Source organism: Drosophila melanogaster, chromosome 3L, assembly GCF_000001215.4.
Source record: "Drosophila melanogaster chromosome 3L".
NCBI lineage: Eukaryota > Metazoa > Arthropoda > Insecta > Diptera > Drosophilidae > Drosophila > Drosophila melanogaster.
Window position 1 is genome coordinate 1,075,754 of NT_037436.4, and position 25,594 is coordinate 1,101,347.

Here is a 25,594-nt window from a genome sequence, read left to right on the forward strand (position 1 = left end):
ACAACTTGTAAAACCGAATTATTCAAACTCGATTTACTCACACAAAGCACTACAAACATTCACTCGTTCAACCTGATTGATGTTAACTGAGTTTGCGGTATGGGAGCGAAGCATCTTCGAATAAAGTTCGATCTATTGAATTCGGAACGTAGATAGTTGTGTGGCTCCGCCGCACACACTGCCCTTAATTACATTCGAAGTGGGTGGTTTATGGGTGGTGGTTACCAAAGGCCTGGCTTGGACGCAAATTTATTTTAATATTGGTGCGCAATTTATTTTAATTGGAATAATTTTATTTGTCTTTATGTTTATTCATTATGCAGACTAATGAATTTCCCTCCCAATACACGCTCGCTATCTGAACATCTATAGGTTCGGACAATAGACGAAGTGGGCTCCATTCAGGGGGGGGGGGGGGGATGAAGAGGGGGGTTCCATTCCAGCCCCATTTACCATTAGTGGGGCTGTTGTGGGTGCTTGGCTTTTGAATAATTAACGAGGGTGCCACTCTCAGCCATTACACATGCACGTATATTGGGCAGTGGTGTGCGTGGGTGTGCGATGGTGTGCGGGGAGTACGCACGTTATGGCACATAATAATATTATATGTTATTTACCAAGAAAATGCTTAGTCAGCCTTATACAAATGTCTATGAATGTTCAAAATATAATTATAATAATAATTGAATTAGATTTATTGATTATTTGCACAGGACAACAGCACGAACACGACATGCAACACACCAACAAATGGGGCAGCAATTCGACGTGGGTGAGAGGGGGTGGAGGGGGGCAAGTCAGGCGACTGCTTGCTGGATTTCCACATTTCCACATTTCCATTTCCCCGCGGTGGCACTTTTAAGTTCGTAGATTAAATTGCTTTCTCGGTTAATTTCGTGACCTAATGGGGCGGGTTACTTTCTTTTAAAAATGTATGATTTCCGTTCTCGGGGAGGCTAATTGAATCCTGGAGACACTTTAGAAAGTGAATTTAGGGGAAATCAGTTTGGTGTTGCTTTACATTACGACAAAATGAAATTATTGTAATGTTAAAGTAACTTGATGAACTTTCCAAAAATAAGTTAATAAGCCTTCCTGTTGTTCATTTTTCACTTGAAGAACGCGTAGAAAGTGAAAATAAGCGCGTTGCAAGTTCTGGCCCTGCCCCATTTCTTTGTGCGTTGCAAGTGCGTCAGAGAACCTCAGCGGTTCTCCTCCCTCTGCGCTCAAAGGGCATTCAGTCAGAAAAGTTGCCCCAAACTTGGGGCACACACAGCCACACTCACACACACACACACACACAGGCACAAAGAGGCGACGCGAATTTTGCGCGCGCTTTTCTCCGCCTTTTTGGCTGGCGCACATCTTCGTAACTTGGGACTTCGACTTCCACTTCCACTTCCACTTCGACTTGTACTTGTACTTGCTGTCGTACTTGTACTTGGAACTTGGAACTTGCGACCTGAAGATGCAGCGCCAGTGCAGCGCAGTCCGCCGTCGTCTTTCTGCGATTTCTGGGCGCCTGTTCGCGGCGCAGTCTGTGCATTCGACTGCATTTTTGCGAAATGCAGCGGCCGCTTGGCGGGGGAGAAAAAAAAAACTGGCACTTCGGAGGGGTTGGTGTAAAAATGCATTGCCGAAAAGAATTGGGCAGGGGTGCAGGATGCGTGGGTACGTGCACAAGGATGCAGTGCTGCGTTCTTTCGGCAGCTCCTGTGTGGGTATCGATTTTATCCGACTTTGACTTCCACTCGCAGGTGCAGGCGTTTATTTTCTTAGAATTTGCTTTGCGAAATGGTTTTTGTGTGACTTGCTGAAACCTTCGTATTTATGGCAACGCGTTTTTATATTTATGCGTTTTTTTTTCGACAGTGGAATGAATGGGGAGATAGAGATGGAGAAGGTGGCCAGGGGACAGTGTGTATGGAGTTTTACGAAAAGTTGCAATTTAGATGCTGCACGGATTGTTATTGCTACACATTACTGCTTGTTCAGGATACCCTAAAAATAATATGTATGACAAAATCACTCTACATTTGAATAGTTCATAATACAAAAGTGTTTTTTTCTAAGCATAACATTTAGACTTTAAATCGCTAAGGGTATTTCCATGTTCGTAGTTATGAACATATATTGGTTCCCGGTTATTTTTCTAAGTTGAGTTATTATATTTGCAAAAGTTTCGCTTATGAATTATGGTCTCAGTGGGTGGCAAATGGTGAGTTGGCAAGAATACATGGGTGGCAATGCACTTTATGAGCTCATGGGTTCAGGGAAGGTCATCGAGGGATTTTTATGAGCTGACAGAAGACAATTTAGCTAAAAAGTTGTAAACTTCCCACTCTGCTGTTCATTACCATTTTAAAGTATCAAGGCGAATAAAAATAGAAAACTGGACACATGTGGCAGAAATATGTGGCCCAACTGCCTGAATATCCAGACCATATCCACACCAGAAGTGGAGGATCGGGTTGCTTTTGATGATTGTGAATGCGAATTGCATTTAAATATTACACATAATAAATTCACAAGTACAACCACCATTTATATCGCACCAACCAATCTCTTTTTAACCATCTGTGAGGAGTCACCGGCTTTTGTTTTGCCTGCGATTACTATATTGAAATATTTTATTCTTTTCGTACACCGAAAATAAACGCACTATTCTTATGCCATTTGATAACCCATATTTGCCACTTAAGTGGTAAACTAAAATGAAGTGAAAATGTATATACTTAGGTAATATTTTTAAAATTTTCAATTTAAAATTGTAAACATATATTTATTTTTCGGTGTCGATTCGAATGTGGTTGTTCCATATATATTCCTAATACCGAAGCTCAAAGAGCAGCCCGAGGGCTTTTGATCCCCGTTGTGTGGCGGTTTTTCAGGGGTTGTCCAGCCCCCAACCCTTTTTCCATATTCTATAACAAGAACCCCGAGTATCTCTGTCAACTCGACGCTGGCTTATTTGCGATTTCCACCTCTCATATTTTACATATTTCACACCCCTAGCCGATGGCCCAAAGACCCCCGCCCACCTAATTACACGTGGTTACTTCTGCAGAATGGTGAGTAGAAAAATAACGCAAATTACACATAGATTTCTTAGAGTTTTGGTGCATAATCATGCAGCGGAAATGAATTAATTCTTTTTCAACCCCTTCCCCGACTTGGCATTTCCACATTGAGCTCAACTGTTGAGAGAGGGTGTAATTATTTTCCTGTTTGCAGTGGATCAGCAACTGGAGGGGATCGGGAAGTGGGCAGTCATTGGGCTTGGCTTTCTGTGTTTATTTTTTTTTTTTGTGTTGCCAGGGCATTGGGAATTCGGTTTATACCAAGTACATAATGTTTCTTGTTTCTTATTTATATTTATTGTAGATATACTATATAGGGCATTCCAAGCTTCGTTTGCGGAAACCAGTGCCATTTTCCCGATTTCAGTGGGCTTTTCCGCCGTGCCGCTTGCTGTAATTTGTTATTAGTTTTCTGCAGTTGTAGATGTAGTTATAGTTGCGGACAAAGGGCAGTATGGACTGTGCTGGGCTTCCATTGAAATCATTTGCATATGGCATATAGGAGGGAATCGGTGTGGAGGGGGAGGGTCAGGGAATTAGGTTGTGTGCAGTTTATTGCATTTACTATCGACCTCAGTAGGTGATTTGTTATTATTATTCCTGCTTCTTGGCGCCGCTGTTCATTAGTTTGCACTTCACGGAGCCCTTTGCTCAGAGTTTAATTGGCACCCCTTCGGGATTTTTCCCACTTTTTCCCCAGAAACCCCGTACTTAACCTGGCCAATTTGCACGTCAAAATTTTTAGTTGTGAGGTGTGCGGAGTTGTCGGCAATTGGCGATTATTAATACAAATGTTATGTACTTACGTTGGCCAAAGGAAAGTCACCACAGGAACTTACCTGTAACGATAAAGGGAAATGAGAAAAAGGTGTTTTAATAATGGAAAAATATGGCCGCCTATTTCTGGGCGCGAGTTTTGGGGTAGCCAAGTGTGTTTGTGTGTGTAACTACGCATTCCACGTTGCGTATACGCAATGCGAACCAAATTGCCGCCGCTGCAGTCGGTGCTTTGCTATATACTCCAGACTATAGTCTACGGGCAACTGCGGCTTGAGCTCCAGCCCCTTCCCCAGATATTCGCCCCCTCGGAGGGGGAAATCACCGGAATTTTTCGTTGCGCGCCTGCCAAAAACGAGACAGAACCCAACTCTCTCCCTCAGCTGAAGTTGCAAATTCGTGCCCAGGCAATAGGCCGAGATAAATGCATTTTCCTAACGTGAACGCTATCAAATATATGTACAGTGGAAACCATTGTGAAGAACAGCAAAGTATGGATGGGACCAGGACACTTGAATACTTTTTAAATGCTATCTTCTATGATCACAGTTTATCGAACATTCTATGTACTTTTTCCTATATTTTAATAAGTGTTCATCTTGATATTAAAAACCTCTTTTGAGAGCAGCTAGGCGTTCGTTAACTTGGATCCTCACTGTATATAGAAAACGCAGCGCCGACAACGCGTTGCTGCCGGCGACCGCAGCAGACACACGGCTCGATTTGGTTAGGCGATGGCTCCTAAACCGCCCACTCCCTTCTGGCCACCCCTTCCGCCCCCTTTTCGAATGTGCGTGTGTGTGTGGGTGTGTGTGTGTGCATTAGGTGCATGTGCAACTCGAGGCTTTTGGCAAAAGGCGCAGGAGAAGAGAAGAGAAGCTATGGAGTATCCAGGACCCGGCAATGCCTGTTGGCCATGTTCAAATAGCCTACGCTGAGGGGGTGTGCGTGTGAGGGCAGATGGCCAACACACACACACACACACAACTGCAGCCCACACACACACACTTGCAGATACAGAAGTTGCCAATAACAGGCGCAACGTTTTGTGTTCGTTCGGCTTTTTTCCTTTTGACCAGACTGGAGGAGCAGCACCCACATCACCCACTTTCCATCGGCTTTTTCCAACTTCTCGCACTAGCCAGACGCATTCATTTGTAAAGCTAAATCACATGGCCAGTGGAATGGGTTCGGGTGGCCAAAGGGCTGCAAGGTGGGGAATGTGGGTGCAGGAGGTAGGTTCGTGTCGGAGGCTTTTACTACGCACCTTTTGCTAACGTGTTAATGAAACGCATTCCAGGGCCGTAAAACATGCAGCGCTCTTCCCGCTCAACTTTCCCGACTTAAAGGTGGTGCAGCGATGCAGAAGATCTCCAAACAAAACAAAAGACCCACAATGCACAGGCATTATTTTAGATAATAAACTTATATCGAGATATTTCATTAAAAACGACATTGAATAGTTCGATCGGAAGTAGCCCAGACTTAGTCCAAGATCAGCTCGTCCTATTTCGAATAAGACGTCTGCGAAGGCGGAAAGAATGTCCATTTCCCCGTTGGAAAATTCTATTATTGGCTTATACTCTTTGTCGTTCGTTGAGAGCAGGATATACAGGATGTATGCCATCCGCCGGCATATAATTTCATTAGTATTTTTCTAAACCTGACCAGCAAAGTGCGCTCTTTTTCGAGCCGTTCTTGACCGGGCTGAATCCATATTTTTTCTTGGCCTACACAGAATGTCAGTTATTGCCCCTCCATGCATCAATGTGTGGGTGTGTATCTGTGTGCCGAGCCGGAGTGCTGAACATTCCAGCAAGTTGCTACGAGGCAATGGCAAAAACGCGGCATAGAAATCGAATTAGATTTTTCCGATTGAATTTTCTACATTTTTAATTGCTTTCGACATTTCAACTTGTCGACGAGCCGGCAGAGCAACGAGCCCCGCCACCCCAAAATAACTAACCCCCCCATATCTAACAATTCCTGGCGAATCTATGACGTGGCCTGACATTTATGGGCTTTTAAGGCCTTGACGTTTGGGGGGCGGCGAATATGAAATGCAAGTAACTAAATCAAATATGTGCGCTCCGTCTAATTTGCTTTAGTTCAGTTGCATTTTTCCAGCTGCATATTCGATGGCAACTGTATTTGCTCGTAATAGTAAGGGAAAGTCAATTACAACGATAAAGTATTTACCATTAAAGGGGAAATTGGCGAAACCAAATGGGGGTTCTTTCTAAGAAAATTAATGGGCATTAAATTAGTGTAATATTTGCGAGACCTATCGTTGCAGAATCGGATTCGCATGTCTTCTGCTGCAAGTCCAGTTTTCATATTCATATGAATATTTCGATTTCGATTAGAGTGCATGCCTGTTTCCATTCGCCACCGTCTGACGGATCTGCTGGCGAATTATTCGCATTATTTCCCCATCTTTGCACCTTCTAGGAGCTGCACTCTTAATTTCCCATCAGCGTCGCGATGCCAACTTCAAACGCTGCCACAGCTCGTGGCACATCTAATTGATGACGAGGTGCAGCATCGCATCCCCTGCTCGTATCTAAATCGCTCTGTAGCTACGTACGCGTATCTGTATCTGTTTCTGGCGGGAATAAATCGAGTGCCAGATGAGTTGCGATGTATGCCAAAAAGGGTTTCCCGCGCATTAAAAATGTATTAAACGTAAAGTAAATAAATAATTGAATCGCACCGCGAGAAGGAAGTGCAGCTGGCGGAATCGAAAGATATTTATCTAAAAATAATAAAGATGCCGTGGCTGTCTGGCGGATTTGTGTGGCATAGGATAGGGCCTAGTAGGGCCACTCCCTAAGCCAGCTGCCTTAATTTGTAAATCATTTCGGAGGCGCACGGATCGGGCAGAGTTATTTTTTAATATCAAAATCAACTTATAAATACTTTTGGCTGTTGGCCGCGCGCTCTGCATCTTCCGCATTTGTTTGTAATTTACTTTAATGCTTTACTTAATTGCATCTAGATGCATTTTATAAATTACAACACATGGTCTTTGCTGCGCAATCCACAATCCACACACTAGATCCCATGGCCTCTGGAGTTGAACATCAAATTGACGCCGCCGCCGCCGCCGCCGAGCACTTATGATTTTTATTAAATTTTATGTTTTCTAATGACTCACTGGGAGGAAAGCAGCGGAGGGGCAGCAAATGAAGCGGATAAAGCTGACTTGGAAAAATTCAATTAAATATTACAACAATTTCTCTTGATGCCGCTGCCCCCATAACCCCGCCCCCTTTTCGGCTCTTCGATGTAGTTTTTATGGCCCGGCTCGTCTGCATTTCCCGACATTAATTACGCCAAATGTATCTCTGGCTGTGTAGCTCTAGCTGTATCTGTATCTGTATATCTTTGTATCGCTATATCTTTGCATCGCGCAACATGCTGCATAATATTAATTTTCGTTGTACATTATTTCTAAGAAAGCAGCGGAGGCAACGGCAACATCATATAATAATAACCATAATGAATCCAGATACAGATACATATACATATACATATACAGAAACAGAAATGAAGCAAATAAATGAGCAAAGAACAGGCTTTCCTTTCCGTCTATTGCTCTTTTTTCTTGAGTACGAGTTTGTTTTTCTTTCTCCGCGCTTTTGTGGGGGTCTTTTGTTATTTTCGTATCTTTCAGATACTTGTGCCGCAGCTCCTACAACAAAAACAATTAGCCTACTTTAGTTTGTTGTCTTACAAGTGGAAATAAAATTAAATAAGAAGCGCAGCACTTAGTTAAATGCAGCGAGGTATCTCCATTCGTACTTTCGTGAGCGAGCCAGCTGTTTAGAATCTTAGCGATGGTAAATTATTACGTTTCAACTATTATTTTGTTGAAAATATTTTGCAAAAGGGGAAATAATTATATATATAAATAATATACAATATGTATATATATATATATATCTGTCACGCGCTCATCTCTAATCAGCATTTGTTAAGTGTTTCCCGGGAGTATGGAATATGCAATACAATAACGACAACAACAGTTAGAGGCTCACGAATTTAATTACAGCGTTTTTAGTTTTTTGTTCTGTGTTCTGGTTTTGTTGCGTTCCTTGCGCCGCCTGTCATCGCGTATCTTTGTATCTGATGGGTGCGCATTTGCTTCTGCCGTTCGTCTGGAGTTGTTTTTAGTTATTATTGTTATTATTTCTCCGTTTCTACGAACGTGTTCCGTTCAGATATTGAAATTTATCGCCGCTATTTTGTTTGAAATAATTGTCTAGCGACTGGCTGACTTGCTGACTTGCACAGTTCGATAAATGTACTTCCACGAATATGTATCTGTATCTGTGTCTTTAGCTGTTTCTGTTTCTGTCCCCCGTATCTGTAAATGTATCTGTATCTGTATTCGTATCTGCTGAGTCGGCACAGCAACAGCGACATACATCCACGTACCGCTCTCGTATGTATTATTTTCTATATCTTTGGCCAGGCATCTTATTATAATTTTAATTACAAGCTGTTATGGGGCCATGTTAATTGCTTCCGTTTACGAAATTGTATCGCAGTTCGGCCCGAATGGATATGGATTGCGAATACGCCGACCAATTAGAGGCGATCGGGCATAGGGCTCCACCACCTGTGTCCACCTGCAATTAGCCCAAAAGCTAAGCTGTCAGCCAGTCTTCTCGGCCAGCTGATGAGATGCACTGTGCTTTCTCGGCCATTTGCTGCAGCTCACATAAAAATCAGCAACAAACTTGCTCTGGCCCCATAAAAGATTGCAAACAAAAACAGAACAACAGAATGGCATGGAATAAAATTTATATGAATAACAAAAAGCAGCTAAAGCAAGCAGCAACAACAATAGTTTACTGCCCCGGCTCAGCGGTACACTGTGCAAAACGTTGTACTCCTCCTCATAATAATATGAGTATATAGAGTATATAATATACTATATATCTCCATTGATAATTTCGATCATTTTCACCTTTTAACTAATTTATGCCCAATATAGTTGCATTTCTCTGAGTGTGCAGTAAGTGCCCCAGAATGCGAATGCATCTCGGGTTCATCGGCGGGTCGAGTTTGTTGCAACAACCGAAGAACGAAGAAGTTGCAGCGTGCGTTCGGCATTAAAATTGTGTTTATGCGTGTTCGGTAATTTTATAAAAGTTAAATTAGTTTTAAGACCATAAATTCAGCTCACTCTCTCTCTCTCGCTCTTTCTCTTTGCCATTTTAACTTTTATTACTCTTAATATAAAAAAGCTGGCTAGATGCGGGCCAGCTGTAAAAATGCACGCGGTCATAAAAAGTTGCAGGAGGCATGTTGCCAGTTGCCTGCAACCGGCAACATTCGCAGAACAGCAGCAACATCGTAAAATAACTTCTTCCTCTGCGGTCTGAGTTTGGCCGCAACAATGTTGCTGCATTTATTCGTATTATTATTACATTTTAATGAATAATTCTAATTATATGCAACTTGAATAAGCCCGCCGATGCCAATAAAAAGCGGCGTGGCAAAGTGGAGTGGACTGGGGATGTGTGGCGCCCCTGCTTGTGGCACATAAAAATTGGCGCAAGTTAATTGTGGTAGTTATTTGCTGTTTTGCCATTTGGTCATTTTACAATTTTACCATTTCAGCCACAACTTTTCGCACTGCTCCCCCCCCCTCTCCCAGTACAACAATGTTGCGGCATTCTCGCACTTTACGAGGCGTTTTTTTTTATATCACTTACTTTACTTAGTTGATTGAGGGCGTGGCCGATGGGCCAGATACATGCTTAGATTTGCTCCAGCAGTGGGCTGCATTTTACGACCCTCAAAACCCGATCCAAATGGATAATATGAAAATATCGCTAATCCGCTTATGAGCACAACAAATTGGTTCACACACTTCGATCGAAATTACTTGCGATCGCCTTTTGATTGCTTTCAGTGTATTGCTTTAACTGGCAGGTGAACACTTTGTTTTTTATCTAACGATTCTTACTATTTATTATCCTAGTCAATTAATGTATTTTCCAGTACTTCCATCGATATCTCAGAGTTCCCATTTCGCAAAGTCACACATTTGTTCTTTTATAACGTGAACGCGTACCGCGAAGGCCCCATAAAGTGTTCGCAATAAAATATATTGTGCAATAGTTATACAGCCACTCATATACATTATATACAATATATATATGTGTGGATGTGTATGTGCACAACTATATAGATGTGTTGTATATAAATTGCCATCCCATTGCTTATCATCGCCTTTATAGGTAGAATGTAATTTCGTTTTATGCGCAGTTTTGTCAACGGCTTTGTCTCCGTCCTTCGTTTGAGGGGGTGGGTGGGGAGGAAGAGGCCATAAAACTTTATGCATTTTGTTAGAAATATAAATAATAATTATCTTTTGACTTGTATTGGGTTGCCTGCTGCCAACCCCTAGACACAAACAGAAATTCAAATACCCAGTCTCGAGTTCCGCTTTCAACTGTCGCAAGCTGTCGTTAATAGCGTTATTAATGTTATTGTTATAATAATAATTCGAAATCCGTAACTTTTGCCATTTTATTAATGGGTCGAACGTGTACGGGCTGTTGTTTTTTTTTCAGTTTTTTCCAGTTTTGGTTTTTTGTTTTTTTTTTTTTTTTTTTTTGTGTGGCATGTGCCATTTGGTATCATTACATTAACTGTGTGTAGTTTTGTAGGCCTCTGGGCTGTCGTAATAGAAAAACACACAAAGTTACACACAGATACACACGCAGCCAGCACGGCGCTGCTGATATTTACCCGCGTTTCTATTTAGACAATAATTTTAAGTTTTAAAACGCTAGAGCGACAAATATTTGATCAACCCCATGGCAAACTAGACACAAGGCAAATAGCTGACGGCGATGGAGATACGGATTCGGAGATCGTGGATTGGTGTTAGGGGATCGGGGATCGGGGATCGGGGTTCGGGGTTGGAGGGACCTCGTCAGCTTCAGAGCTGTGCCATTTACAATATTTACCCGAGTGTTTTTAACTTATTATTTATTTGCATCTCATATTTATTTTAACGCTTTCAATTGCGCCCCGCTTTAAGTGTCTTTATTTAGTTAAGTCGCTTTGTCTTGTTGCCAATGGAAACTTTTGATTCTGTCGCAAGTCGGAGTTAATTACAAATGGGAACATAGTTAGGGATGAGTTTTAGTTGGATTTTATGCTTCTATCTCCTATCCATTATGTTTAAATTCTGAGCGAGCTCACGTTCACGAACCACCATCTCCAACGAAAATTCTCAAAGTTATTTAGAGGAAGTCCGCCATAAAGATTGCTTTGTTATTCAACCATCCAATGGCCAATAAATCGAGCTCATAATTTTTCATTGCATTTGCTCCTGCCTCCTGTCTTTAGCCCCAATCGAATTGGGAAAACTTAATAAATAATATATAAGTAGTGCCTCAAGTACAAGTAAGTCGTTAAGGAATTGCAAATAAAATTTAATGCACCCGAAAATGATGCGAAAACTATTTGAGGAATTCGCGCCGAGTGCTGTGTGCGCCCCTGCGTATGCGTAATTTGTTTCATAAGCGCATAAATAAAAATTCAGTCGAAAAACTAAATGCAATAAAAATGCGAAACGGCCAAAATACATATTTAAAATAACAAACCAATTGCGCACAAGTAATAATTTATCAAATATATGTATCTCAGAAGAAATCGAAAATGGGGAAGCAGCCACCAAAATTTATTGTGCCACGTATATAATCCGCCTGTACTTTGGCCAAAAAGGTAACGAAGCTGGTCTAGAAAAGTTTTGCGGGTCCAGAACATCGCTGCAGATACAGCTACACTCACAAAAAAAAGATTAATCATGGACTTGTTCGCTCGATAGTCACTGAATCAAAATATAAATTGGAGTAAACCACAAAGATCATATGTCCTTTAATGGAATTTATCATATTTCTCAAGAACGTGATGTTCGGTAGGCTGCCATCAAATTTTTTCCAGTGTACAGATACAACTGCAGCCGCAGATACAGATACATTTGAAACTTTTATCCGCAAAACAAATCGCACAAAATCGAAACGTGCGGACCAACCTCGTCGTTGTCTCCGCTCCATCTTAGCTCCCTTTTAGCCCCCCTTTGTGTCCTCCTTTTGTCCACAGCCATGTCCTGCGTTTCTTGGCTGCCAACTGCGGATGGCGTATGGATAATAATTTCTGAATTCCTGCTCATTTTGATTGCCCCTAATAACTGAGTAGAGTTGCCGCCTCTGCTCTCCATTCCGTCGACTTTGGGTTTCTTCTTGGACTTTTTCATGGGGTCCAAGTCCCGGCCAATTTGTTTTGAGTGTGCGTGTCTCTGTCTCTAAGATCCCAGCTCGTTCTGGCTGCGCGTTATTATTGTTACAAATATTTTATTCCAATGCCATATATTTTATTCCGTCGCCCCCCCGCGTTTCGCGTCGCATCGGTTCTTTTATTTTATTGCATTGTTTATGCAGCCGAAAGTAAATTATGTTTTCTGTTTTTGCAGTCGCAGGGGCATCGAAGTTGAAGCTGATGTTGCAAATGCAACCGAAGAAACCGGAGGCACTAGGCTTGCAAAGAGTTATCTGCACTGGGGGAAAATATTCCCTACATCACGGGGTAAGTGATTTCAAAAGTTATTAGCTTGGAAGAGATACTGAACTTATCAGCATGGACTAATCTTTGGATCAAACTGAAGTATAAAATATATAAATATATTTCCTTAGCCCACTAGCTGCAAAGTTTGGCCAACTTTTCTCGTGCAGGGTATTCGCAAGTCGTCCTTGGCCAGCTGCTCACTCCTTATGGCTTCTCAATATTTTTTTGTTTGTTCGCTGTCATTTCAAAAGTTATTATGCCAGTTGTGGCGGCTGTTCTCTGTTTTCTGTTTTCAGTTTTCAGTTTTCTGTTGATTGTGGCCACCGGTACAGTTGGCCGAGTTATTGTTTCACCCCCTTTGGCCCCCGGCTCTTGATGAGTGTGTGTGTGTGTGTGTGTGAGTGTGCCACATTTTGAACAATTGCTTTGCATATTTTATTGCTAAATAATAAATGCCTATTAACTTAATTGGCAAATTAGGCAACAAACAGCGCAGAGGCGACTGCACTGGACTGCCACTGGAATTGCAGCCGAGCAGCGGGCTCTACATTTTAATTGAGTGCGCCCTCTGAGCAGGAGAAAACAGTCAGTCAGCGAAATGCCACCGGAAAAAAAAAAAGTAACGAGGACAGGTGGCAGGTGGAAAGGGGCAGTGGGCAGGAGCAAAAAATGATTGTCCATTTGTTGCACGCCTTAAACTTTAATGAGGCGCCCATTACGCGCCGTTTGCATACGGCAACTGCGAAAAGTTTAGGAACGAAATCGATCGAATTGCACCCACATTCGGAAAGGGGGCTACCCCTTGGCCATATTTCCATTTCAATATTTCAATGTTTTTCGCCTTTTGGCCCGTTCTTTTGGGAATGACGCGGCGGAAAGCGCGTGTCTGCCGGTGCCAAACAAGCAAACACAATTAAATGTTATGCAGATGCAATCTAAAATGTCATTATATCAAATTCATTAATCCCACCCCACCCCATCCATTGCTGTCCTCTTCTTCTTCGCTGCCAACAACAAATGCCCCACAGCACACGACTCACAGTTGCAGATACGTACGTATATAGATATATAAACTCGCAGATACAGATACTTAGGCCGGGCCCAAAGGCAGCGCCCCTGCAACATTGCAACTGCAACTGCAACATCGTCATCTGTCCCTGCACTCGATTTTTTTTTCTTACACAGAGCGAAATGAAATGCACCCTTTAAATCGATAATCGATTGGTATTTTTTTTAATAGAGAATGGTTATAAATTAGAATTGATGTGAACTTAGTAGAATATCATTGTTAGTACAATATTTTGAAGAATGAACATTGCGATGTTAGCCAATATGGATGACATGAATTTTCCGTGTGCACTTTTCTTCTTTTGCTAAGCTGCGCACACAGAGAGCCTCGTGTTCATATGCTTTGGTTTTTTAATAATTATTATTTTTTGCATAGAGAACTGAAGAGTGAAGAGTGGCAAAGGAATGGGGCGAGCTAGCGATTAAAATCACTGCATGCTCCGCTCGTGAATATTTTAACGTCAGTCAATCAAATGGCTTAAAAATGCTTTGTCATAGCTCCAAACCCCCTGGATACTTCAGCCGGAGCAAAGGGGCAGAGCTTCAGATTCAGATTCAGATACAGATACAGATACTACGGGTATATGGCTATATGGCTATATGGGTACGACATATGGATGTACAGGGATGTGTGTGTGTGTGTGGGACTGAGCTGAGCACACACACTTCACATTTCGCGTGTGCATGTAAATCGTCTTTGATTCGATTTCGTTTGATTTGATTAATCGTGCGACGTCACTGCCGTCTGATAATAATGAGATAGCAGCGGCGACTTGCACGCAATTAAGCCAAACTGCAGTCAGTCGTTGCAAGATGAAGAAATTCATTTGTATGTACATATATATTTAAATGCAGTGCAATTGTTTACATTCCGGGCCAGGGTTCAATGCCCAACTTGAGTTTACAGCGCTTAAAATTATTGTTTATATTAATATAAATGGTTGTGGCAAAACCACACACACTCACACACACACACGCGCGCGATGTGTGTCGGGAGCAAATATAAGCGCAATAATACAAAAAATTATTCCATTCATCGTCATAAACTTCAATTTTCGAAAATCATTTCCTTAGCAGCTGCGCATTAAAAAAAAAAACACAGAAAGCAGAAAAATAAAGAACGCCAACAATAAAAATGAATAAAATGAATTAAGGCTGCGCACAGTGGGCATGATTTGCACAACTCGCCAGCAAATCGAGATATCGCAAATCAAATATACCTCACCTGCCCAAAGTCATTTGTTCGTGAGTAGTGAGCTGCTGATTGATGTCCGATGTCCAAGCAAAGCGCAAGTTGGGCAAATATGTCGGAGCTGCTAGTCCGGGAAAATGGGGGCAAACAAATGTTGTCACTAGTGGTCACCAGCTTTGGTGGCCGGAGATTAGTCAGGTGTGGGGAAGTTGGGGAAGAAACCCATCGACTTTCATCACTCTACTAAGTCGAAGTATCTATAGGAGAAACTCTACTATAGTAACTACAAGATAACACTTGTACTTAGCTGACTGTTCATTTGGTAAAGGGGTATATGATAGTCGGCACATAGATAGTTTTTGGATTTTATATCCAATTTTCGTCTCGTTGAGCCCACTGTGGCCAGCTTGCTCAGTTTTTGCCCTTTGCACATCGTTAAGGAATATTATAAATTACTACAGCAACAGCAACAACAACCGCAACAGCAGCTACAATGCCAAGAACAACGGCAACGGAAAGTCGAGTTCCTTGAAATATTTATTTTATATTACGCTCTTCGTTTTCGTTATATTTTTATTTTTATTTTTATTCCCCTTTTCTCTCACTCACTCACTCACTCACTACTTCACTTAACTTTCCAAAGGGCCAAAGGGAGGGGTCGCGGTCTAAATTAAAGAATATTTCTTTGCCGTCGTCTTGAGTTCGCTGCCGCTTACCATTTTTTATTTTATTCACATCTTCTGTTTTTTGTTATTTTATTTATTATATGTATTTGCCGTGGCTGCAGCCCCGTCTTCGCTTAAAGTGCGGTTCCTTGTCCCTCTCCATATATATTCATTATTATGGCCGTGGCGGCGACGCTGCTACACATAACTTCAACTTTGTATCCGTATCTGGGTATCTTCGTATCTTTGTATCTGCGCCGTGGCGAGTGTGTGTGTGCGGCGTGTATTTAAGGCAAAGAATGATGCGAAGACGATAAAATATAATTTCGGCTTTATATTTTATTTTAATGATGAAAAATGTTGAAACTTTATTACGAACTCATAAAAAATTTAAACGTAGGTACACACGCACACACAAAAGCCTGGCGAGCGGGGTAGAGGTTATAACTTCTTCTCGGTTTCTTCGACGTCGTCTTCTGCTTCTCACTGCTTCTCATTGCTTCTCTGCCCTCATAAATAACAAACCCAAATGCTCTGCGAACACTGTTAAATGATATAAAAATCCGAAGCGCATTTACTTTTATTGCACAATGCAGCCGTGGATTTCGGATTTCGGATTTTGTGGCAGGGGCTTAAAGTATCTGTATCTCGGCGATACAGCAGTAATTAAAGAAAGCGCACTAGGTGTGAAAATACATGTCATAAGATACAAATGTATCTAATTGAATGAAAGCGACGTAGCGAGCGATTTGCTCATAACACGCAGCCGCAACTCACTTCCCCCATTAACCACCCCCCCTCCCCACCAATCACCACCCCAACCCCGCACTGCCCCACCCCCCGCTGTTAGTAGAGCGTGCGAATGAATATGATTCGCATCTCGGTGTCCGCACTGTGTGAATGTATTGTAAATGTGAATGTGAATATAAATGTGAGTGCGAGCGAAGCGTGCGGCCAACGCATCAAAGTCAAAGTCGACGGCGATGCAAGTTTTGATTTCCTCGATTTCGGTGGATTTCTATGGATAACGGAGTCCATCTGCTAGCTAACACTCTTTAAAAGACAATATATATGAGAACAAACTAAGCAAGAATGTTTAGTTAATTTCAGTTCAATTTCAAACTTTAAAGATGACTTTCCATCCATCATGACTTCCCCAAAGAGTTTTCTTTATTTTTAGGTCTTTCGAAATACTCATCATCGACAATTTTTGAAATTAATGCAGTAATCTTTATGAGCTCCTTATATTTAATATAACCATAAATAGCTTATCTTGGTCGGCGGTTAACCATAATATACTGCGTCTTGTTCGATTTTAACATTTAGCGCAGCCTAATTGACTTTTCTCCACGTCATTTTTCTTTATTTTTTGTTTTATTGGGACTCACAGTGATCTTATCAAGAAAATGAATTCTATACGTTTTGCTGTTTTTTTTTTTGTTAGTATTACTCGTGCTTTCTGTGCTATCAATAAACCGTGTTTTATGGCTATTGGCTAGTTCTGTTATTTACCTTATATTAAATGATATTTCTACAAGTCACTTTGATAAAAAAAAGGCTTATCAATTTTATGGCTTTAAAGGAATTCATATTTTTTAATGATGAAATTCGTCGATAGATGTAGATGTATTGTTTAGCCATGACTAGTTAACTAGTTCAACTAACTTTGGGATCTGCGGCGAGATTTATATATATATTTCCCTAGCACGTAATTTAAACTTGTGAATCTGGGAGTGTATTCTAGTGTCGATTTCAGTTCTCTGTTTTTTTTGTTTTTTTGGCCTTTCTCAGCCGTTCTCTGCCGCTGTGTGCGAGCTTTCGAGTTGCGGCAGGTTATGGCCCGCCACAAGCACACTTTGGCACACACACAACATGCTCGTACAACACCAAACTCACGGCGCGTCACTCATTCAGCCGCAGATACAAAACAGCAGACACAATGGCCAAAAGCGTCGACAACAGCTGTTTGAGTTTGGGTTCGAGCATGATGACGCCGAGTATGCCGATGACGAGTGCGACCGCAAGTATCTGAGTATCTGAGTGTCTGGGGGGTTGAGTGCCCCCGCCACCGGCATCTGTATCCGGATAATCGGAATATCTTTCAGCCGCTTAAAGTGGGCTAATCGAGAAAGCCAACACCTGAAACTCCCCCGCACCACGCCCTTCACCTTCGAGCTCTTCAGCCAACTTCTTGGGTTACCCAATTCGAATACAGTACGCTATCTTATCGATGTACTGCTGCAATGACGGGTCAAAATTTGAAATTCAATCGATTTCTGATGACAATCACGTGCGTGCTCTATAAATAAATAAAAAATGAAAAGAGAGAAAAAGCCAGCCAGCCGCGCAATTATTGTAAATAAATAAATGCAATTATAAAAATTGCCGCTGCAGCCGTTGACTCGGTCGTCTTTTAATAAATTACAAAACAAAAGCAAACAACAAAAAATATGTATCTGGCTCTGTCCGCTCGACTGCATTTTTAATTAATTTATTTTCGTTCGATATAAATTGCGTGGGGGGCGGGGTGAAGAGCGGTGAGTGGAAAAGTGGCAGCGAGGCGGTCTGGCAGAAAGACAAAAGCCAAGACAAACTTGTATCTTGCAGATACACATGATATTTCGCCTCCTTCAACGGCAGCTGCTGATGAAGCCGATCTGCCATTTATTTATTTATTTAATACTTTTTTGTGTTGGCTGGCTGTGCGTTTGATTAATCGGCGGCTCATTGTAAATATTTGTCTTTAGTTTGTTGCCAGGGAACTCGAGTTTATACCCCTCTCACCCCTCTCTCTGCCAGCCATCAAAAGGGACATGCCTTTTAAGAACTCCTCGAGTTTTGCCCTTTGTGTTCGATGAAAGAGCTGGGTGCGGCCCGCGCTTCTTTTTACACATATATTTAAAATGCAAAAAGGAAAAATGGCAGCGGGATTACGACATTCACACCCGGGCGGGATCTAATCCGGGGGCTCATCAATAATTGATTGAGAGCCTGCATTTCCATTATGGCTTATAGGAAGTGGAGCCTTGCATGATGCACCACATCAATTAGAGGCGATCTCCTGCTCTCGCTAATTCGTTGGTCTCTTCCATCACTCATGCACTTACAATTCCCCAACCATTCTTTCGCTTTCCTTTTGCATGCAGGTCCTTTTCGCTGATTCACAGTCTAAGGACACTGGAATAAAGTATGTGATATATGAAGATTTGCTTAATGCAAGATTGTATTTCACATTGCACCTCTAACAAACCTAAGTTTCTCGCTGTGTAACAGCTTCATTCCACTCGCTAATCCTGACCGCACCTTCTTCTCTTGCCACAATCCATCCAGAATGTACGTATCTTTGTGGAATGGAGAGGAGGAGCCGCTCCCTTGCAGCAACTTTGTTATATTTTATACGGTAATTTATAATAAGTTTTTTCACGCACCTTTCCCGATGCTATTCCCCCCACCCCACAGACCCACGCACATCAAAGACCGAGAAACCCTGGAAAAGCGGGCAGCAGGAGTAAGACACTCAGCAGGCCACAACTTCAAGTTCCCCAGATGTATTTGAGTTTCAGCGCAGTCTGGGTCTGACTTACAACTAATGCAATATAATAAATTTATATAGGGTTACAAATAAATGTGGGCAGACCTCTGCGAGGCTCGCTGTGTGCGCTAGTGTGTGTGTGTGTGTGGTGTTGTGCCTGTGTGTGAGTTGGAAAATAAATAAATAAATATTTTTAGAAGGATACACGAGATTGAAAAGGCGGCCCGCTCCTATTTCTCGTTTCCTGCTGTCGGTGTGCGTTGTTTTGCTTTACGACGCTGCCTCAGAGGGGGGCATTTGGGGTTATTTATCAGCATAAATTATTTATGCCGCATTACGGGCATAAAAATAAATAAAATAAATGAAGCCGGTCAACTAAATCCGATTAGAAAAGGCCCAAGAGGAGGCCTGCTACAAGATACTCAAATGCCCAGATACTCAGATATTTAGATGCTCGGCTACACAGGCAGCCAGTCCATAGATACAAATTTATTTTTATAGATTAATCAACGAATTACTTGTGCAGCTGTTGCTGCCGCAATCCCATTTCCCATTTTCATTTCCACATCGTATACGATTTATTTGGCTTAGCCATAAAAATGAAAATTTTCCGCCAAGTATTTGAAAATATAAACATTAAAATCGCTCTGTTATGGGCCTTTTCGTATTTAATTAAATGTTTATGCCAAGCATTTAAACTAAATCGACCAGGGCCGAAAATGAATCCGCATCCGAATCCGAATCTGAATTTGTATCTGTATGTCTGCTTTGCATCTTTGTGTGTAAGAAGCTGTAAAAACTACTTGGGGAGTACTTGAATGGCCGCAGTTGTGTATTCTCCATGTGGGGATCGTTTGGGGATCGGTACGCATATATATATAAAATATGACTGAATAATATAAAACAGAAGGCGATACATCAAAGAGGATTATACAATTTATTTTTGCTTTTATTTCTCGGCTGGGGATTCGTTTCTTTTGTATTCTTTTGGCTTTCGGGTTGTTTGGCTGCATCGTTTTGTATATACATATATATTTCTTCATTTTTATTTTATTTATTTACTTTCCCGAAGATGTTGTATACAAAAGAAAATACAAAATGTTCGGGATGCGATAGATGCAACAGATGCAGCTGGAAACAATGAGATCTCCAAACATGCTGAGCCACGTAATAAATTGTATTATTTGTATTATTTTATATAATGCAACCACCCGAAGTTAGCAGCGGGAATCAGAATCCGAGGAACACAAATGTATCTCGCAGATACATTCCGCTGCACTGCGGAAGCTGTGAGGTCTTCTCCGCTCGAAAGAGTGACGAGTGTAATGACTTTTGTCGATTGGGTTAAGTGGCTTGTTGGCTTCCTTCTCGAGCTGCGAGATTCCTTTTTCGAGCTGTGCATCTTTTTCCATTTTTATGCACGCCACTCGCTCCTCTTTCCCGATTCCTCACCTTTTCACCGGTTTTTGTTCAAGTAGCTCGAATGTGGCACGTTTAGCATTCCCCCTTCCCTTTGGTAATTTGTCTGCATCGTTTTTTTCTGGCAGCCGGGCTGCAGTTTTTGCCTGCTGGAAAAGGTAGCGACACACGCTAATCATGAGTGTGAGATTCTCTCAGACTCTGTCCCTCTTGGTCCCTTTCTCTGCGGATTCCCTGCATCTTCTCCCTGCGGTTTGGCCCTCATCTGTGCACTAATTGAGTGGGAAAGTGGCGAGGAAATCGAAAGGAAAGGCTGCGGGATGTGGCATTGATTACAATCAGTAGAGGAATATATATCTCAATTGTTCTCTGCAGTTGAAAAACGTCCAAGCCGGCCTTCAATGTTTCATAAGATGTTGATGGAATTTCAAGAATAATACGAATAATAATCCCAATCTACATAGTTGATTTTCATAAAATCACTCAGTATTCATTCCCCTTTAGAAGTTTTTCATTCGTCTTATTGGGCCTAATAAAAACTTCCTCTGCGCCCACGATCTGCAAAAAGTTCAGTGAACTGATCGAGAAGCTGGAGAGGAAACCAATAATAATATACAACCTCTAATGATGCTCACTCGCATACACAATCTAAATGCGCTGGCAATAAAATATGAAAAACCGAAGAACAAAAAATGCGTAAAGGAGAAAAAATGATTTTTAACAAAGGCGAAGGCAGACAAATAAAAGTGCAATTAATCACCAGAAACCGAGGGGCCCAGACATTCAGAACTGAGACCCCTGGACCACGACGACTGACACTTATCGGCTTTATCTGCTTATGGCGGGGAGCGGAGGAGGTGGAGTAAGTCGAGGTGCATCCACACAAACATATAAATATAAATGGAAGGAATTATAAATATTAAAGAAGCTGGTGAATCGCTGGCCGAGGATGCAGCCCATCAATATTTGACTTTTACACGTGGAAAAGTGAATACCTGTATCGAAATGAACGTGGATATATTTTCATGTGTGCTAAACAATGGAGTTATAATTTCAAAACATAATGCTCATTGGCTAGGCAGAATTTCATACTCATATTTTGTATATATCGAAATTACAAAGGTTTGCACATTTTTTTCGGGTGTATCTGTGGCGTTGCCTTGCTGCGATTGCCGCGAAGCAACGAAAAATGCATCAGTTTTTAATAATAAATGAAATGTGTGAATAAACGTTGGGAAATATATGACGGTGATGGGGAAATGAGGAGAACAATCGAAAAGGCAAACAGCGGGAAAGCATAAACACGGCCGGCAACACTAATACCCAGGCAAACAAACAAAGATGCAGATACAGATGCCGCGGCGGATTCAGATTCAGATGCAGATGCAGATGCAGATGCATTTTCCAAAGAATTTCTAAGCACATAAAAAGCAAAGCAAACGGTCAGTTGGGAAAATATTTAAAAAAGCATAAAAACAAAATATTTATTGAAAAGAGACGCTAACGAGCCAACGCCGCGGCGATCAGAGGCAAACAGACCGACAGACCGACAGACAGACGGCTTCAAAAATTGAGCACATGAGCAGGCTAATGCACATGCACATGTGTGCATAGCTGGCTATTTGATTAATGCACTCGAAAGCGACAATAAACACGGAACACGGAACATGGAACATGGCCAAGAACCGGCCAGAAAAGGAGTCGCACTGGGATCTCTTCTGCGCCCAGACAAACAAATATCGCATTCCGATTGATCCCGGACCGGGCAACTCCTCATCGAATGCATGTGACTCTGAATGGTGAATGGAGCTCCATCGCCAGAGATCTGGGCTCTTGAGTGAACGTCGTCGACGTCTATTGGATAAATAAATACAAATTTTTATTAAAGTGCGAATTCTGCGGTGAGCTCGGTGCTAATGCAGTCGCAGTCCAAATCGAACCGGTCGCTAAGCTAAGCTGACAAAAACTACCAGCTTACTTTAATAGTCGTAAATATTCAGATACAATGTTTGGAGTGAACTTATTGAAATATAATTATGAAGCAAAGCCGCATTAGGACTATAGATATCTTCATATGTATATTGCAAGCGCATCTTAAGATCAATATTTAATATTTTTTTTTTAATTTTCAATATCAGCATTTCAAAATTTAAAATATATTTTTATGCAATCATAATGATTCAATCTCAGAAAGAGAAAAATACATAAAAAATCCAAATAATGAATCTATCGATTTTAGCCCCAGATATTTTCTGTGCAGACCCATTCCGTCGTTGCCCTAATTGAAGCACACTTAGGGAACCACAACAAGTCACAAAATGCTCCATAGATCGAAATCAACCGCAGGCCACAGGAATTTCAATCACCTCTTGGTCACCGAAGCGTTCCGGTGCCTGCTCCCCGAGAACCCAAGAATCGGTGGATCTGACCTGAGAAGGGGTACTAAATACTATGTGGAGCAAATCTCTGCGGGAAGAAAGAGCGGCCGAGGAGAGCAAACAATGGAACGTGGAACGTGGAGCACGTGAATGCTGTCAATCATTCCGGGCAATGGCCACTCTGGCGGTGGGGTGGGGAGTTCCACAGAGCGCTGCGACCGTAGCTCCGCATTCCGCGCTGTGACGTCACGACACGAGGCGAAATGCCGCCGGCAGAATTCGCAGCCGAAGATTGAAGATCGCCGAAAGGCGCGCGAATCGTGAATCAAAACAAACCGAGGCAAAAGATCGGATAATGAATGGGAGAGAGATATAGACGGAAGCAGCGCTGCGACAGCGCAGTGACAGCGCTGCAGCAGCAGAAGAGAGCTCCACCGCGCGCTTCTCTCTCTCTCTCTCTCTGCCTCTCTTTTTGTAGAATTGGAATTGCAGAATTGAAGAGTCTTCTCTTAACTGGCATATGTACTAACTTAGAAAACGATTCACAACATATGAATAATTGAAAACAAAAGTACGAAAGTTATCTTTAAGGAAGATGAAATACAAAGATAAACGTGAAATTTAAGTTGCTTAGATTCACTCACCCTTTCTTCCTCTCGGATCATCTCGGCGATCCCTGGCTTGATCTCCAAGTCATCGGCGAGCGAGGATCCCCCGCCTGAACCCACTCCGCCTGCACCTCCTCCTCCAACTCCCCCGCCGCCCACTCCACCACCGCCATGGTGGTGCGGCGGTGGAGGCGGAAGGCGTGGCTCGGCGGACGGACCTGGTCCCAGGCCACTCAGTTCCCTGGCAGCGGCCATGGCGGCTGCTGGGCCGAGGGGAAAACGGGAATCTCCAGCAGGCGATGCCGGGTGGTGGGCTGATCCGGCGGTCTGGGAGGGATGTGGGGCGGGTGATGCGTGATGGTGCGGATGCAGGGGCAGGGGCAAAGGAAGCTGACCCTGCTGCTGTGCCTGCTGCTGCTGGGGGCTCTGCGAGTGAGGTCTCGACGATCGGGACAGAGGTCCTGGCGTGGCAGCCGGCGATGGCATGTCCAGGGCGTGGATGGCGGTCTCCAGGCGCCTCGTGGCTCCCACTGTGGAGCCACTGCTCATTGGTGGTTTGGGTGGGGGTGTCATCAGCGAACAGTCCCTCTGTCTCTCTCTTTCCTTTTGCTCCAGCTCCATCCTTTCGGCCGCAATCAGGCTGCTCAGTGGACTGGGTGGTGCGGGTGGATTGAATATTGTGTCCGCCGATGGCCACCGGCGCTTTCTTACATTCCTGCCCTGCTGCCGCTCCAGTGGGGAGAGCCTCAGCTCAGCGGGATCCCAGTCCGAAGTGCGTAGCTTCTTCTCGGGCTGCATGAAGGCCAGCAGCTCCTCGGCCTCCCGTTCCCTGTCGTGTTCAGTTCTGGAAGTTGAAGTGCTCTCCTTGGGCGAGGAGGGCATTCTCTCCGACGAAGCGGCAGCCGCTGCTGCCGTGGCCGCCTCCATATGGGTCACATCCGCCAGACCACGCACTTTCAACATCTCAGCTATCCTGAGCAGAGGACCTATCTGGTCCTGGCTCACGTTGATCTCGCCGCGATACATGAACTCCACAATGGCCTTGAGATCCGACCAATTTACGTCCCGCATGATCACAATGGGATGCTGGCAGGGCGTTTCGGCCAGAAGTGTTTGGAAGTAGGGCGAGCAGGCGGACAGGACCATCTTGTGGGCCTTCATGGACCGACCATCGCATGCCAAGGTCACGTCCACGAAGCACTCGTTCTGGAGCAGCTGGTCAAAGATGGTGGTCAGGTTCGTCTGATAGTTGTTCCAGCGCAGGCAGAATTGCTGGGAGCTGGAACTGGGCGAGGCTACCGAAGAACTCCTGCCCTGTGGCGAACTGACGGGCGAAGATCCTCCCCCTCCGGCTACAGCATGACCTTGACTCTCCTTGTCCTCGTCCTTGGCCCCGCCAGTTGGTGAAGTGCGATCCTCGCTTTTGATACGCTTCTCCTCCTGCTGAGTGGGCGAGCTTCTGTTACTCTTGGGCGAATCGGCGCCCGATCCCGTCCCTTTGCGCTGCCTCTGAGCCACTGGTCCCTGTTCGGACGCCAAGCCGACATTCGTCTCCGCCTGCGCCGACGCCATTTTGTCTGCAGCTGATCGTTGATCGTTGATCGTTGGATCACCGGCGATCGTAAACGTTACGCGATCGTTATTCGTTACGCGATTCGCTCTTCACATAGCGTTTAAGGAATAAGCATTCAAAAGAATCCGCGACAATTACGACGCTCAACTGAGAGTGGGCATGTACATGTGCGTATCTGTGTGCGTGCCTCTGTCTCTCTGTGTGTGTGTGTGTGTGTGTGTGTGTCTGGGCGTGTGTGTATGGGTGTTTAACGTATTCGTTACGTTACGCGCACTACGTGGCCATTTGGCAATTAGCCCGCCGCCTCGTTCTTTCAGTTCGATTCGGTTCTCGTCGTCGTGTCCAGTGTTATTCAGTGTGTGCTTTCAGTTCCGTTTCTGTTTCTGTTTCGGTTTCAGTGTTCTATGGCTGTATTGGCCAACAAACAGGGCCAAAAGTCTTCTCAGCACGAGCGTCTGAATTAGACTGAAATCGTTTTGCACATTTTGATACGGAAAAACTCAAAACAAACTTAACACACGACGACGACGATGGCCCACGACGACGTGGATGTGGATGTGGATGTGCGGCTGTGGCTGTGGCTGTGGCAGTGCCTGTGCCTGTGCCTGTGGAAAGCTGAGGGGCAACGTTGATGTTGCAGCAACGGCAACGGCAACAGCAGAAGCGGCAGCAACAGCAACATCAGCAGCAACTGCTACTGCTACTGCTTT

At 43.3% G+C, this 25,594-nt stretch overlaps 1 protein-coding gene across 4 annotated transcripts in view; it reads right to left on the bottom strand.

Moving 5' to 3' along the window:
* The window catches only part of bab1 (bric a brac 1), a 64,721-nt gene extending 39,385 nt beyond the window's left edge, over positions 1 to 25,336 (bottom strand). For all 4 annotated transcript variants that reach the window (NM_001274310.1, NM_001274312.1, NM_001274311.1 and 1 more), the window contains exon 1: positions 23,348 to 25,336. In NM_001274310.1, coding sequence (NP_001261239.1) covers positions 23,348 to 24,883 — 1,536 coding nt within the window. In that variant the 5' untranslated portion in view covers positions 24,884 to 25,336. The remainder of the gene's footprint in view (positions 1 to 23,347) is intronic.
* Positions 25,337 to 25,594: the final 258 nt, after the last annotated feature.